Source organism: Equus quagga, unplaced genomic scaffold, assembly GCF_021613505.1.
Source record: "Equus quagga isolate Etosha38 unplaced genomic scaffold, UCLA_HA_Equagga_1.0 HiC_scaffold_7542_RagTag, whole genome shotgun sequence".
In the NCBI taxonomy this organism is placed as follows: domain Eukaryota; kingdom Metazoa; phylum Chordata; class Mammalia; order Perissodactyla; family Equidae; genus Equus; species Equus quagga.
The window spans coordinates 10,327-24,976 of record NW_025794553.1 but is presented as its reverse complement, the minus strand read 5'-3'; the positions used below and the strand labels follow the sequence as shown (position 1 = coordinate 24,976).

Sequence of the window (14,650 nt, the reverse complement as noted above, 5' to 3'; positions counted from 1 at the left end):
GGACCCCAGGCTTGTCTTCGCCCCCACTCACTGCTCCTTCAGAGCAGACAGGTGGCTTCAGGGTGTCCCGAAGCTCCCAGCTGGTCCAGCCCTGCAGCCGATGGGGGAAGCTGCATGAGGCGACCAGCAGCATCTCCAGGCCCCGCGGTCTGCCAGGGGCCTGGATCACAGGGCGGTTGCCTGACTGCCCTCCTCTGGCCCTCGGCTCTCCCCCCACAGCCCCGCCCAGCTCCTGGCAGGTTCACGTTTGAGCAGAAGGCAGCTAGTTCCCCACCTCTAAGACAAAGCTGCCTTTTTCTACTCGATCCATGTCTTCTACACGTGTGGCTGTGACTTAAATGTTCTCTAGCATCATTGCTGTCAGCCTTAATTGTTTTCAAATTTAGGAGAACTTTTGTTCTCTGGACCTAAACGCAGCCAGGGCAGAAATGTGAACACCCGCGGAGAGGCTGCTTCAGCCGAGACGGGGTTGGAGGTGCTCAGCGTCTCCCCATCGCGGGCCCAACAGGAGGAGGAGCGCACACACTCTGCTGACCTGCAGAAAGCCCCTCCTGGTATAGTCTGCAGGTGACACCGTCCCAGAGCCATACAGGATGGAGAGTGAGTCCCAAAGTGGGGGCAGCTATTCAGGGTGATTTTAGGGGCCACCTAGAGGAATAGCTTTAAACCGACAGTCATGAGTTGACATGTCTATTGGAGGAAATATAACGAGAGGCCCAACGAGGATTCCCTGGTCACTATTGCTCAGAAGGAGAGTAGGCGGTGAATTGATTTAAAGAAAAGCACTCAGTGAATGATGTGCAGGAGGAGCACATGGGGCAGAGCTCTCAAAGGTGGTTCGTGCGCACAGTCTGGGGGCCCAGGGAGGCGTGTGTGTGTGGGGAAGCTGTCCTGGGAGCCGGGCTCGGAGTTACTGCGCCTCCCGCCTTTACCTGCAGTCTCTCATCTTCCTACTGATGTGTCCATCCCACGAGTGTGTGTGGCCCCCTGCTGTGTCCTATGTCCTTCCTGGTGTAGAGGATGCCACCCCCGTGGCACTCAGAGTCCTGGGGGCTGGGAGGGCTGTCCAGGGATGGCATCAGTGTAGTGAGCCTCCAGGACGAGTGGGTGGTAGGTGAGGCAAAGACAAAGGCTTTCCAGCAGCTTGGGTTGGGGTGGGGCGGTGAGGGAGGGAAGAGTGTGGTGGGCTTGAGGGCGGGGCAGGGGCACAGAGGGCGACAGGGGCAGAGGGCTACAGATGAGACCAGAGAGTCACTGGGGGCTGGATCTGGCTGGACCTGTAAGCCATGGCGAGGATTGTGGATGCTGTCACGCATTTAGCCGACATTTATCATGTTCCTGCCCTGGGCTAGGCCTGGAGGGGTGCACAAAGTCACAGAGCCTTCCCTTCAGGTGCCTCGGACTGGTGGCAGGCTTCTGAACACCTAGATGGCCTTTTCATAAGTGCTGTGATAAAGGTGTGAACCGGAGGCCAGGGGAGCACAGAGGGGAGAGGGGCTGCCATGTATGAGAAGGCAGTGATATTTGAGCTGGGTTTTGAAGGATGAGTAGGAGTTTCACAGGAGAGAGAGGAAAGGCATTCCTGGCAGCGGAACCAGGATGAGTAAAGGCACAGAGCTATGAAAAAACCCACAGGGTTTGGGGAAATGCCGGCAGCTGGAGCCATAGTAGGCACTAGGAAGAGGAGAGGCCAGGGGATCAAGTCCACGGAAGTCTTCTGGCTCCAGCCAGAGTTGAGGTTTCCCTCCACAGGCAGCCAGGACTGGAGACCAGGTTTGAGCAGGAGAGGAAGATGCCTCTGCCGAGGGGTGTGGTGAGCTTGGGTGATGGGCAGGACAGCACTGCCACCACTGCCCAGAGGGGTGTGAAGATGGCAAGGCCTGGGCCACGGCCAGGGCTGGAGGCGGGCCCTGTGCAGGAGCACAGAAGGTGGGGGCTGCGGAGCATGCCCTCTCTGCGTCCCAGCCAGGGCTGGCCTGGCACCCGGAGCAGGGACCTCTCATCACGGGGCGGTGGGCTGCATGCCACGCCAACTTTGAAGACCACAGGCCTTTTCTAAAAGGGTGAAGCTTCCAGGCAGCTGGGCCCGTGGTCTGAGTCCAAGGCAAACAGGAAGCGCCCAGGGTGGGCGAGGCAGGGCCTCCTTCTTTGTTTGGAGAAGCGATCAGGCCAAGCGGCTTGGGGATCTTTCTATGCAGAGATGGGAGGGGCTGCGGGCCCAGTCAGGGACACGGGAGACTGGGGTCGGGGAGGCATGGCCCCTGGGTGCCAGCCCACAGGGGCACCATAAAGACAGCTCCCTTGGCAAATTCTGGCCTTGATGGAGTGGGACTGGGGGCACATGCTACATCACCCTCGGGTGCTGCTGGTCCCTGTCACCATGCCAGAGTTGGATCCCTTTCCTGGGCACTTGGCTTCCCTCTGATGCCCCTTGACCAACAGTCCGGGCCTGACGGGGGTGGCTGCCAGTCACTGCAGTGGGAAGTCCACGCTGCCCCGGCTGGGACCCTGTGCGCAGGTCTCTAGAGAGAAGGAGGGAAATGCCGAGGGCTCAGAGCAGCCTCAGTCGGAAGGGTGGGCACCCAGGATCCCCCTGAAGACCCTGCACTCAGCCCCTGGCCTCCGCTGGCCGGACGACAGCTGGCAGTCATCCCTCTGCAGCTGTACCTGGATGAGTTCATCTGTGTGTGCGCTGCGTTCCTGCGTGCGGTCACTCACTGAGCCTTCCCTCAGGGTCAGGACGGCAGGCCCAAGCCAGGGCAGGGAGCGGTGGACGAGCTTGGTCCCTAGGACCTGATAAGCTGACGGGGCAGCCAGATGGGACCTGAGATGTGTGTGGCTCCAACAAGAGTGCGGCCTGTGTGCCGTGGTTGCAGGAGGCTTGAGAAGGGGGCAGAGGCTTCTCCTAGGGCAAGAGTGGTGGTGGGGACAGGAGTGGACAGGGGCTAGAGAGACTGGATAAGAAGCCACTCCTGACCCGACTCACTCAAGTATCATTCCCCATTCACGCGTGTGTGCGTTCACGCAACAGATGTGTATTGAGCACCTGCTGCGTGCGAGCCAGGCACCGTGCCATGTGCTGGAGAGCAGAAGCAGCCAAGGAGCTGCCTTCGCGGGGCCTCAGGTGGTGGGGGAGACAGTCAGGACTCAAGTCATCACCACACGGATCAAATGGGAAACTGCACTGCATTATGGGGCTTTGAAGAAGAGGTCTGTGGTGCTGATGGAGCTCATGGGGCTAGAGCAGGTCAGTGAGGTCGAGGCCTCTTCTCTGAGACGCACTTGAAAGATGAGTAGGAATTAACCAAGGCAACAAGGGAGAGAAGATGAGCCAGGTGGAGGGAACAGCACGTGCAAAGATTCTGTGGTGGAAGGGCTGGATGAAGGCCAGAGTGGCTGGAGTGCCATGACACAGGGGAACATGGTGAGAACGAGGCTGGGAAGTGGGCAGGCTGACAGCCGCTGAATTCTGGGTCCCTTTAGAGTATTTGGTCTGGATTCTACCGGCAAAAGGAAGGTTTTAAGCAGTGGTGGAAAATGACCCAATTGTGTGGCGAGCAGGTTTGCGGGGTCCCGAGTGGAAGTGGGGAATCGACAAGGGTCCCACAGTGTCCACATAAACAGTGGAGTGGCTTTGCCCGAGGACATGGCCAGATCAGGGGACGGGGACTTGGATATGGGTGAGGGTCAGGCCGGGTCAAGTTCTGGGAAACTGGGCTGCTGGATGGCAAGGGTGACGATGAGCATCGTTCTCCTGTGAGGACGTATTTTACTGACTACGTTACACAGTGTCTTCATTTCTACCACAATCGGAAAAGATGCAAAGGCTGAGCTCTGAGAAAGAAGGGACCGATTGTTCGTTTCTGCTGTGTGGCATTTCATGTTTTCTCATTCGATCTTTTGAACACACGTGAGAGGGGAATACTACTATTTATTGATGAGGAGAGAGGTCTCAGAAAGGTAAAGTTATCAGCCCGAGGTCTCGACTGGGAAGAGGTTAATCCTCCACCAGCCTCCTCTCTGAAACAAAAAAAGGAGAAACAACTTGTTTTTTCCGACTCAGTGAGCTGATAATTGAGGGAAAAGTTCTGGCAGGGAGGGAAAGGGAGGGGAAGCTGGAGGGGGGACTCCCTCCTCCGGGAGATACAAGGGCCGCATCGCTGAGCAGTCCGGGCATCCTTCCAGGCTCCCACCACGGGCTGCCCAGTGTGCTCCTGACCAAGCCACACGCCGACTCTCCTGGTCATTGCATCTTTCCCCTCGAGCTCCTGGGAAGTGCTTCCCTGACTCTAACCTCGGTCCTCCTGCCTCTGTCCCCACTGCCTTGGCTGGCAGGCTGACCAAAGCCACCTGGCCACTCCCTCTACCTGCTGAACCCGAAGCCTGCTCCCTGCCCTTCTGCACTGGGGCAGACCCCTGGGCAGCCAGCAGCCTATAACCAGACACCATTTGCTCCCAGCAGGCAGCCCTGAGCCGCAGTCCACAAGCTGTTCCCTGATCTCTGCTCCTGAGCCGGGGCAGAGCGTGCCCCTGCCCAGTCCAGTGACCTTCGCCTGTCTGAGCCCTGGTTAATTTTTGCCCAGCCTTCAGGCAGTGGGGCTCCTCCCCCTTGGGGATATAAGCCTGGCCCAAGGTGGCTCTGGTCCCCACCTGCCCTCAGCCTCCCCGAGCTCCCTCTCCCAGCCATGGCCAAGGGCTTCTTCGTTCCTAAGACCCTGGGCATCCTGGGCATCGTCCTGTGCGTGGCGGCCGTGTGCACCATCGTTGCTCTGTCTGTGGTGTACACCCAGGAGAAGAACAAGAATGCTGCCAGCTCCACTGCGGCCAGCACCAGCCCCCCCACGAGCCCCAGCACCACCGCGGCCACCACCTTGGACCAAAGCCAGCCGTGGAACCGATACCGCCTACCCCAGACGCTGGTGCCAGAGTCCTACAACGTCACCCTGAGGCCCTACCTCACCCCCAGTGAGCAGGGTCTGTACATCTTCACGGGCTCCAGCACTGTCCGCTTCACCTGCAAGGAGCCCACCGACGTCATCATCATCCACAGCAAGCAGCTCACCTACACCACCACCGAGGAGCACAGGGTGGTCCTGCGGGGTGTGGGTGGCGCCCAGCCCCCCGACATCGACAGAACTGAGCTGGTGGAGCTCACCCAGTACCTGGTGGTGCACCTCAAGGGCCCACTGGAGGCGGGCAGCCTGTACGAGATGGACACAAAGTTTCAGGGGGAGCTGGCTGATGACCTGGCAGGCTTCTACCGCAGCGAGTACATGGATGGCGATGTCAGGAAGTAAGTGGAGGGGCCGGCCTGGCGGGGGCAGATCCGAGATGTGGAGGCAGAGTCGGTGCCTGAGGGCCAAGGAAGGGCTTGGATTCCAGGCCTTTGAACCTTCTGGAGCCCTAGGCTGGCCCATCCCTCCCTCTGCAGGCTCAGAGGAGAGAAATTTGCCCAAGGTCTCCCAGCTAATACGGGGATGGAGCCTGCCAGGACTTTGATCCTGAGTCCAGAGGAGCTCTGATCCCCCATAGTCAGCGGGTGTGTCTGGCCAGAAGCTGTGGCAGGGGGGGCATGGTTAGGCCGGAACAGCCTTCTGTGCACCCCTTCCTCTGCATGCCCAGCAACACCCTAAAGCCCCCCTTCTCCTCCCCACCCCCATGGGGTGCAGGCCTTCTGCCAGCACAGCCTCTAACACCGTGGTTTGGGCAGGGTGCTGGCCACAACACAGATGCAGGCTCCAGATGCCCGGAAAGCCTTCCCATGCTTTGACGAGCCATCCATGAAGGCCAGCTTTAACATCACCCTCATCCACCCCAGAGACCTCACGGCCCTGTCCAACATGCAGCCCAGAGGTGAGCGGTGCTGTCCGGGGCCTCACGGCCTTGGGAAGCAGGGACCTGGGCTGGAGTGCCGGGCGGGGGCTGTGCGTCCTCAGCTATTTGGATTCTCCATGCCCAGGTCCCAGTGTCCCACTTTCTGAAGACCCCAACTGGAGCATCACCGAGTTTGAGAGCACACCTGTAATGTCCACATACCTGCTGGCCTTCATCGTGAGCGAGTTCACGTATGTGGAGTCGAAGTCACCCGATGATGTCCTGGTACGGAGCTGGGCCATCCCGTCCTTCCCCGGATGGCATGGTCCTGGCCTGAGGGGCATTCCTGTTGATCCTCAGCCCTGTCCTAGCACCTGAGGTGTTCAATGCCAGGATGCAATGCCAGCTCTGAGGGTAGGGATCTCGGCAAAGTCTTAAGCTCTCTGACCCTCAGTCTCTGCCTCTGAAAAATGGGTCCCAACTCGTGACGGCTGTTCCCAGCTCACGGCCACCAGACGATGGTGGCTCTGACCCTTGTGACTCCCCAAAGGCTCCTCCCTAGGACTCAGCCCCTCAGAGGCCCCCAGCCTCTCCTCTGCTGACCAGGCCTCCCAGTTTAACCTAGTTGGTGCCCCCCGCCAGCCTGCCGGGCCCCGGGACTTGGGCCATCTGCACCAGGACTGTAGAGGGGCCCTGAGCCATGTCCATCCTCTTTGCAGATCCGGATCTGGGCTCGGCCGAGCGCCACTGCGGAGGGCCAGGGCAGCTATGCCCTGAATGTGACAGGCCCCATCCTAAGCTTCTTCGCTGGACATTATGACACACCCTACCCACTTGACAAATCCGGTGAGTGATGGGGCCTGTGCACCGGGGGGTGGTGGATGGGGCTCCAGACCCAGAGGCCACGCTGCCAACGGCCAGTCTCCCCAGACCAGATCGCCTTGCCTGACTTCAGCGCCGGCGCCATGGAGAACTGGGGGCTGGTGACCTACCGGGAGAATTCTCTGCTGTTCGACCCGCTCTCCTCCTCCAGCAGCAACAAGGAGCGCGTGGTCACCGTGATTGCTCACGAGCTGGCCCATCAGGTAGCCGCCCCATCGTGCGGAGGGCAGAGGAGGACACCGAGGGGCTCTGGGAGGAGAGGGCGCAGTCCTGGCTCTGCCTTTGGCCGCTGAAGGGAGGAGGGCCCACTGGGCATCGGAGCACTGAGGAGTCACCCTGACGTCGGGGAAGTCCTGACCCCGTGCCTGGCTCGTAGGGGCCCACAGTGAATGGCAGCTCTGGGCACTGTTAGTGACCACAAGGCCAGAGCGGCTGGCAGGCTGACCTCCCTCCCCTGCAGTGGTTTGGGAACCTGGTGACCGTGGCCTGGTGGAACGACCTGTGGCTGAACGAGGGCTTTGCCTCTTATGTGGAGTACCTGGGTGCTGACTACGCAGAGCCCACCTGGAATCTGGTGAGTCTGCGGGGTCTGGGGGTGTGGGTGAAGCCCGGGTCACCCCCTCCCGGCCTGTCTCCTGACGGCTGCAGCAATTTGCAGAAAGACCTCATCGTGGTGAACGACGTGTACCCTGTGATGGCCGTGGATGCGCTGGCCTCCTCCCACCCACTGACGACCCCCGCTGATGAGGTCAACACGCCGGCACAGATCAATGAGATGTTCGACTCCATCGCCTACAACAAGGTGCTGCCCAGCCTCGGTGCTGGTCCTGAGACAGTGGGGGTGTGGGGAGGGAGGAGGGACTCCCCCCGCGGAGGAGCATCTGTGCTGGCACGATGGGGGCACAGGGCTCTGCTCGCTCAGCACAGCCCTCTGAGCCGCCCCCTCCCCCAGGGAGCCTCGGTCCTCAGGATGCTGTCCGACTTCCTGACTGAGGAGCTGTTCAAGAAGGGCCTGGCGGTGAGTACCCCCGGCCAGCCCTGGAGGGGGGCTTCCTCCGGCCCCAACCCTTGTCCCCGAGCCCCTGCCATGGAGGTTGAGTGCAGCACCGAGGCGCAGCCAGCCCTCACCATGTCCCGTCTCCCCACAGTCCTACCTGCACGCCTTCTCCTACCAGAGCACCACCTACCTGGACCTGTGGGAGCACCTGCAGAAGGTGGGTACCAGTGCGCCCTGAGCTGCGTGCTGGGCCCTGAGACACTGAGGTCTCGGGGTGGCTGGTGCATCACAGCCCAGCTCCGCTGCTCACCAGCCGGGCCGGCGGTGGGAGCCTGGGTGCTTCTCTGTAAACTGGGTGCTGCAAGGGCTCCTTGAAGGGCTGTGGGAGGGCAGGGCTCAGGGCCTGGGCAGGCAGCCTGCCTCCCGCTGTGGGAGCTCAGGAGGGGCCACGGAGGCCCCAGCACAGAGGTGGGAACGGGCCGAGCCTTCCTCTGCCAGGACCCTGGGAGCCCATCCGTCCTCAGCAGCACTGCGGCTGCCCTGTGCCCAGACTGGCTCCTCCCGGGCAAGACCTTGCACAGTCCAGCACCGTCAGCAAGCTCTGACCCTCCTCCCGGCCCACCTTGTGTTCCTCTGCCCTGAGACCCCAGCGTTCCTTGTCGGTGGGCACACCCTCTGCCCGCCTCCAGCCTCCTGCCTTCCCTCCCCGCCTCTCCTGGGGCTGGGGTCTGCGCCTCCGTCTCCCAGCATCTCTGCTCCCTCACAGCTGTCCCCGCCCCTTCTCTGTGGCCCTCCTCAGCCCCACTGACCCCCAGAACCCTGGGCCCCAGGCCTCCTCCCCAGCTCTCCCCCACTGCTGCCATCGTCCCTCCAGTCCCAGGTGCTCAGGCTCCACGGCCAGTCTGACCAGGGAGGGGGACCCAGGGCCTCGTCACAGAGTCACAGCTGGGCTCCAGTGCCCTCCTGGCCGGTCTCCGGCCCAGCTTGCATCTGCCCTGAGCCTGGTGCCCACGCCACCTGCCCCAGCCGGCTGACAGGGGGCACTCACTGCCTTGTGCTCCCTCCAGGGCCTCTGGCTTCCTTGCTCTGCCCTGGTTTCCTGTTCCCTCCTCCCCAGAGCTGAGCCCTCCTCCATGCCAGGCGCCCCTGCAGCACCCCCGCCCTGCCTCTGTCCCTGAGCCCTGTCTCTGCAGCCCCGGAGCCCCCCACCCTCAGCGTGTCCCCCTGCCCTGCTCTGCTCCCTCTCTCTTGCCCTGTTCTGAGCGTTTCACTTTCTCAGTTACTGACAGATGTCCTTGGCTTTTTGTTGCTATTACGAAAGCAATGCACGTGGGTGGGAAAAGCTGAGAGAAGACAGTAACGCCCCCCCAGGCCTGTCCCCAGACCCCGCCTGGGAGCAATTTCCTCACACCACGGTGGCACCACCCCCCCGCCGGCCTGTGACAAGGACACTGGTTTCCCTCCCCTCCGTCTCCTCTCCCCAGGGTTGTTGAGGCTGAACCTGGGCAGCCAGGGTGCCCCTCCCAACACGCACCCACCTCAGGTCGGGGCCCAGGATGGGCATCCATGGATTTGTTTCATCAGTATGGGATGAACCGGAGGCTGGGATGCTCTCGGCTCCTGCCTTCGGCCCCATGTTCCTCCACTGCCTCCCAGCAGAGGGCTGCAGTCGGGGGAGGCCAGGGGCTGCAGGGTGGCCCTGGGTGGGGCGGGGCAGGGGGCAGGCGGTCCACTGAGGGCCGCCCATCTCTTCTGCCCAGGCTGTGGACAACCAAACTGCCATCAGGCTGCCTGCCACTGTGCGCACCATCATGGACCGCTGGATCCTGCAGATGGGCTTCCCCCTCATCACCGTGGACACCAAGACAGGGGACATCTCCCAGCAGCACTTCCTCCTTGACCCTGACTCCAACGTCACCCGCCCCTCAGAGTTCAAGTGAGCAGATGGGGTCACTAAGCAGGTGTCCTAGCCACAGTTCGGAGGGGCAGTGGCTCTGGGGCCCCGACCCCGCCAGGGCCTGGCCTGCTGCGGTCCCAGCCCGGGGGCTGCAGGCGGGCTCTCCCTCTGGGGCCAGAAGGACTGCCACCTGGTGCTGGAGTAGGGCAGACTCTGGGAGCCCGGGCAGGGATGCCATCTGCTGGCGGTGGCCAGGAGCAGCCGTCTCCCACCAGCTGGCCTGTGGCTCTCTTGTTGCAGCTACCTGTGGATTGTTCCCATCTCATCCATCAGAAATGGTGCACAGCAGGAGGAATACTGGCTGCAGGGCGAAGCCCAAAGTAAGCCAGCCCCGCCCTAGTGCACAGCAGCCCCCACCCCCTCCCAGCTCCTGGCCCATGTTCTGGGCGTCGGGGCGGGCCTCAGCCAGGCCTTCCTTCATGGTTTCATTCAACAAATGGAGCCGACTTCTTTGGGTGTAACCTCTACTCTGCTGCTGCCCAGCTGTGTGACCCTGGGCAAGTTACCATCCCTTTCTGATGTCCATTTCCTCATCTATAAAATGGGGCTGAGAATAATATCTATCCCATGGAGTTGTGTGAGGATTAAAGGTGAGCATCCACGGGAACTGTTTAATCAGTGCCCAGCGCAGAGTGTGAGCAGCCCTGAGCCCAGGCACTGAGGAACCTGAGGTCAGAGCGGCTCGTCCTCTGTCAGGCCGAGGCTGCTGATGGAGGGAAGGGGCAGCTGAAACTTTCCAGATCTGGGCAGAGTGCTTTCCGGAGCTCTGTGAGGCCTCTGGGCTATGGGCTCCGTGGCAGGGAGCTGGAGTGGGGAGAGTCTACTCCATGGAGAGTTCAAGGAAGGCTTCCTGGAGGAGGCGAGCTGAGTCTCAGGGGAAGAGCCAGAGTCATCCGGACTAATGGTCACAGAGAAAAGCACCCCAGGCAGAGGAAATGGCAACTGCAGGGGAATGAGGTGGGAGAGAGCATGGACTGAGGGGGCCTGGGCAGAGGCGCACCCTCCATGGGAAGCTGGCGCCCGAGGTCCCTGCAGGCTGCAGGCCACAGGGGCTGTGTCCTCAGGCCAGGGAAGCTGGCCAGGCGGGAGGTGGGCAAACGATTAGGTCTGACCTGCATGGGTGGCAGGCTCCCCTCTGGCAGCCAGGAGAAAGGAGGGAAGGGGGCCATGAGGGTGAGTGCTGAGGGCCGATGGAAGGACGAGACGAGTGGGCGAGGGCTGACAGGACAGGGGGCTTTGCCTGGGCTTCCCGCTCGGCCACTGGGGTGTGACAGAGCTGATACAAGAAGGGAGAGACAGAGAGAGACAGGAAGAGAGAGATTGAGAGAGTCAGAGACAGAGAGAGAGATAGAGACAGAGAGAGATTGAGAGAGGCAGAGACAGAGAGACAGACAGAAAGACAGAGAGAGAGAGGGAGGAGGAGGGGCAGCGGGGAGGGGATTCTCAGGGGACCAGGCTGTGCGGATGGAGGTGTCCAGGCAGCTGTCACCTTCCGGCCCATGGGAGGCTGGCGGGCACTGAGGTTCTGAGGCGGCCTGTGGTCTGTCTGAGGGCCCCGGCCAGCCAGAGGCAGGTGGGCCTGGCAGCCGAGCCCCACACCCTCCTCCCCTCTCCTCGGCATCACCGGGGCCGAGGGCCATTGGGCGCCAGGCTGCAGAGGAGGCTGCCTTGCCCAGGCCCAGAGAGAGGAGGCCCGAGGACCCGCCTGGGCCTCCTGAGCAGCTGCCCCAGCTCTGACTCTCCCGCAGACCAGAGCGAGCAGTTCAGAACCACAGGGGACGAGTGGGTCCTGCTGAACGTCAATGTGACGGGCTATTACCAGGTGAACTACGACGAGGACAACTGGAGGAAGATTCAGACTCAGCTGCAGACAAACCCTTCGGTGGGTGTCACCACCCCATCCTGTCCCCTGCCTGAACCCAGCTCCAGGATGGCACCAGATGGCAGGTCCTGCCCCCACCGCCGCCCTGCCCCCACCGCCGCCCTGCCCCCACCGCCGCCCTGCAGTCACATGCTCTCTTGCCCTCCTAGGCCATCCCCGTCATCAATCGTGCGCAGGTCATCTACGATGCCTTCAACCTGGCCAGGTGAGAGCCCCCTTCCTCCTGGGCGCCGCCTGGTTCAGCAGTGGAGGGCCTGGTGACATCAGCCAGAGTGAGGGCCCCCTCCTGTCGGTCTTCCCGTGGGCCAGGCACCACGCAGCAGCTCCCTGAGCTCCAGCCCCCTCGGCCCTTCGCCCTGAGACTGTTAGTGTTGCAGCCCGCCTTCCTAGTAAGGAAGCTGAGTCCCAGAGTCCGAGTACTCACCTGAGGTCCTGGGGCCCATGACAGCAGGACACCGGCCTGTCTGGTTCCAAACCACATGTCCTCCAGGGCAGCAGGCTCTGCCTGAGGGCCACCTGAGTGCCAGGCCGCCTTGCTAAGTCCTAACACTCTGGCTAGGACAGGACGGGAGAGATGCAGCATAGATATGGAAACATTTATTGAGTGCCTACTGTGTTCCCGAGAGGTGCTAAGTTCTTTGACAGGAGTGATGTCACCCATAGACGTGGGCATTTGTGAACAAATGTGCACAGGCGGCCTGAGGAGGGGGAGGAGGGAGGCCCGAGGCCTGAGCCCCTCGGAGGAGAGGCGGGCAGAGTAAAGAGCAGGGCCTTTGGGTCCTTTGGAATCTCAGCTCTGTCTCTTACGGGCGGTGTGGCGTTAGGCAGTCTCTTCACCTCTCTGAGCCTCAGTTTCTCTACTGAAGGTGACTGGCGGTGGGTGAGGGCAGGGTCTGGGCTGGCCTGGTTGGTGGTACCCACAGCATCCGCGGCCCCCCCCAAGCCCCACACCCCATGACCGCTGAAGCTGCTCGCTTGGGGCTCAGGGACTCAGCTCCAGGACGGGGCTGGGGTTCCCTTGGCGGGGCTGGACTGGGCGGGGCTGCTGACTCTGTTTGTCCCCAGTGCCCAAAAGGTCCCTGTCACCCTGGCGCTGAACAACACCCTCTTCCTGAGCGGAGAGACAGAGTACATCCCCTGGCAGGCGGCCCTGAGCAGCCTGAGCTACTTCCAGCTCATGTTCGACCGCACCGAGGTCTACGGCCCCATGCAGGTCAGCGGTGGCCGCGGGGCAGCTCTGCAGTGGCGGCGAGGGAGCTGGTGCAAATCTTGCCGGGGTGGGGGCACCACACTCAATCCTTTGTTGAGGGCAGCTTGGCTCATGGTGGAGGGGCAAGAGGGACAGAGGGCTGGAGGGCGCGGGCTCCAGAAGGGGAGGAGGGGAGGAAGGGATGAGGGTAGGGGGGTGGGGCGAGGAGGACACAGACGTTCAGCTGGCAGATGGGGAATGAGCACTTTCAGGAGGCACAGGACATGGGCTGGGCTGGGGCGGTGGCCTGGCCTCCTCCTGCTGTGGCCTTGGGCTCCGTCTTCAGCCCAGAGCAGCCCCTGGGAGGTGAGGCCCAGGTGAGGGGGTGGAGGCGCCTTAACGCTGAGAGGCAGGGGTGAGCCCGTGCCAGGGGCCCAGGAAAACTCGCCTGCTCTGGATGGAGCCAGACCCACGAGGATGTCCACGGCAGTGCTGTTTATAAAAGACAAAGAAACAGAAACACACGAATGTGCAACAGCTGCTGTTGGTTAAGGAAACTAGCACATCCGTCTGATGGAATATCCTGGAGATCACACTTGAGATCACGTTTTCTTAGACTATTTTCACATTACTTATTAACTTCCTAGTATGGTAGATGAAGTATGATGGGAGTGAGGTTTAACTCTTTCTAACTCATTTACCTGCCTTCCTCGCATCCACCCCATCCTCCTGATGCAGCTAAGTCACGACGTTTATGAAAGCGGTAATCAGCCTTCATTCGTCGTGGTTGTTTACAGATCCTCCTCTGCTGAGCCTTATGAGGACTAGGGTCATGTTTCCTTCTTCACATATCTTGTGCGAAGGTATCAGATGTCGCATCCCTTTGCTTTTTCCTGGAGGCGTCCCTCCTGGAGCCCTCTGTCCCTAGCTCCCTTCTAGAACTTTCCAGAACTTTCTATTCGGCTCCATGCTGGGAGGCTTTCCCGAGTTGCCTCTCCTCTTTCCTGAATCCGTGACTTCTTCCTCGATTTTCCCCCTTCCTGGGGCGCACGTCCCCCAGGAGTTCCTGGGAAAGGCTCGTGAGAGGTGGGCTTGCTGAGGTTGCTTGTCTGAAATGTCTTCTTCTCCCTTCCCACTGGATTGACAGTTTTCCTGGGTTTAGAAGGTTCCGGGTTGGAAATTATCCTCAGAAAGTTCAGGTCCTGCTCCACCCACGTCGAGCCTCTGGTGTTGCTGCTGAGAAGCCCGGAGACGTTCTCATTTCCGTTCCTTGAATGGGGCCGTCCCCTCCTGGAGGCAGCGGGCTCTGCTCCCACCTGGGCGGCCGATGTTGGGCGTTTCTCAGCCACCTGCTCTTCAGTCACGACGTTTCCATGGCTCCTTCACACTCTCTTCCCCTCCTTTGTCTCGGGTCTCTCTCTCTGGTCCTGGTCCTCCATCCTCCTGCTCTCACGCTGGTCCTCCAGGCTTCTTGTCCTTCCATTTCCAGCTTGTTGATGTTTTGTTCTGCCCTGGGGGACGCGCCCTCAGCCCAGCTCGCCACCCCTCCTGACAGACCGTTTGCACTTCTTGGATCCTCTTTTCAAATCCAGGTGCTGGCCCCGGCTCCCGCGTCCTCTGCAACATCTCTGAAGTCCCGGGGTGTTTACCCGGTTTTCCTTTTCTCCTGTGTGTTTGGTCTCCTTTCAAGTGGGAGGCTGAGCTGCCCCTTGGGATGTGAGCGTGAGGCAGGAAAGAGCAATTGGAAGCCCCGTGGGGAGGGGAGTTTCTCGATGGGGGTCTTGCTGTGGGGGGATGGGGTGGCCAAGTCCCTCCTCATGAGGACCCTCAAAATTAGTGTCTGTGAGAGTCAGCCCCATGGCCTAGTGGTTAAAGTTCAGTGCTCTCACTGCCTCAGGAGCCCAGGTTTGATTCCTGGTCACAGAACCA

At 61.2% G+C, this 14,650-nt stretch overlaps 1 protein-coding gene across 1 annotated transcript in view; it reads left to right on the top strand.

Moving 5' to 3' along the window:
- The first annotated feature begins 4,446 nt into the window (after positions 1 to 4,446).
- ANPEP (alanyl aminopeptidase, membrane) overlaps positions 4,447 to 14,650 on the top strand; it is a 15,919-nt gene continuing 5,715 nt past the window's right edge. Inside the window, exons 1-14 of the mRNA XM_046649513.1 lie at positions 4,447 to 5,293; positions 5,711 to 5,853; positions 5,960 to 6,099; positions 6,534 to 6,660; positions 6,745 to 6,899; positions 7,157 to 7,270; positions 7,355 to 7,498; positions 7,649 to 7,714; positions 7,845 to 7,910; positions 9,454 to 9,629; positions 9,891 to 9,970; positions 11,399 to 11,532; positions 11,682 to 11,737; positions 12,598 to 12,745. Coding sequence (XP_046505469.1) covers positions 4,686 to 5,293; positions 5,711 to 5,853; positions 5,960 to 6,099; positions 6,534 to 6,660; positions 6,745 to 6,899; positions 7,157 to 7,270; positions 7,355 to 7,498; positions 7,649 to 7,714; positions 7,845 to 7,910; positions 9,454 to 9,629; positions 9,891 to 9,970; positions 11,399 to 11,532; positions 11,682 to 11,737; positions 12,598 to 12,745 — 2,157 coding nt within the window. The 5' untranslated portion in view covers positions 4,447 to 4,685. The remainder of the gene's footprint in view (positions 5,294 to 5,710; positions 5,854 to 5,959; positions 6,100 to 6,533; positions 6,661 to 6,744; positions 6,900 to 7,156; positions 7,271 to 7,354; positions 7,499 to 7,648; positions 7,715 to 7,844; positions 7,911 to 9,453; positions 9,630 to 9,890; positions 9,971 to 11,398; positions 11,533 to 11,681; positions 11,738 to 12,597; positions 12,746 to 14,650) is intronic.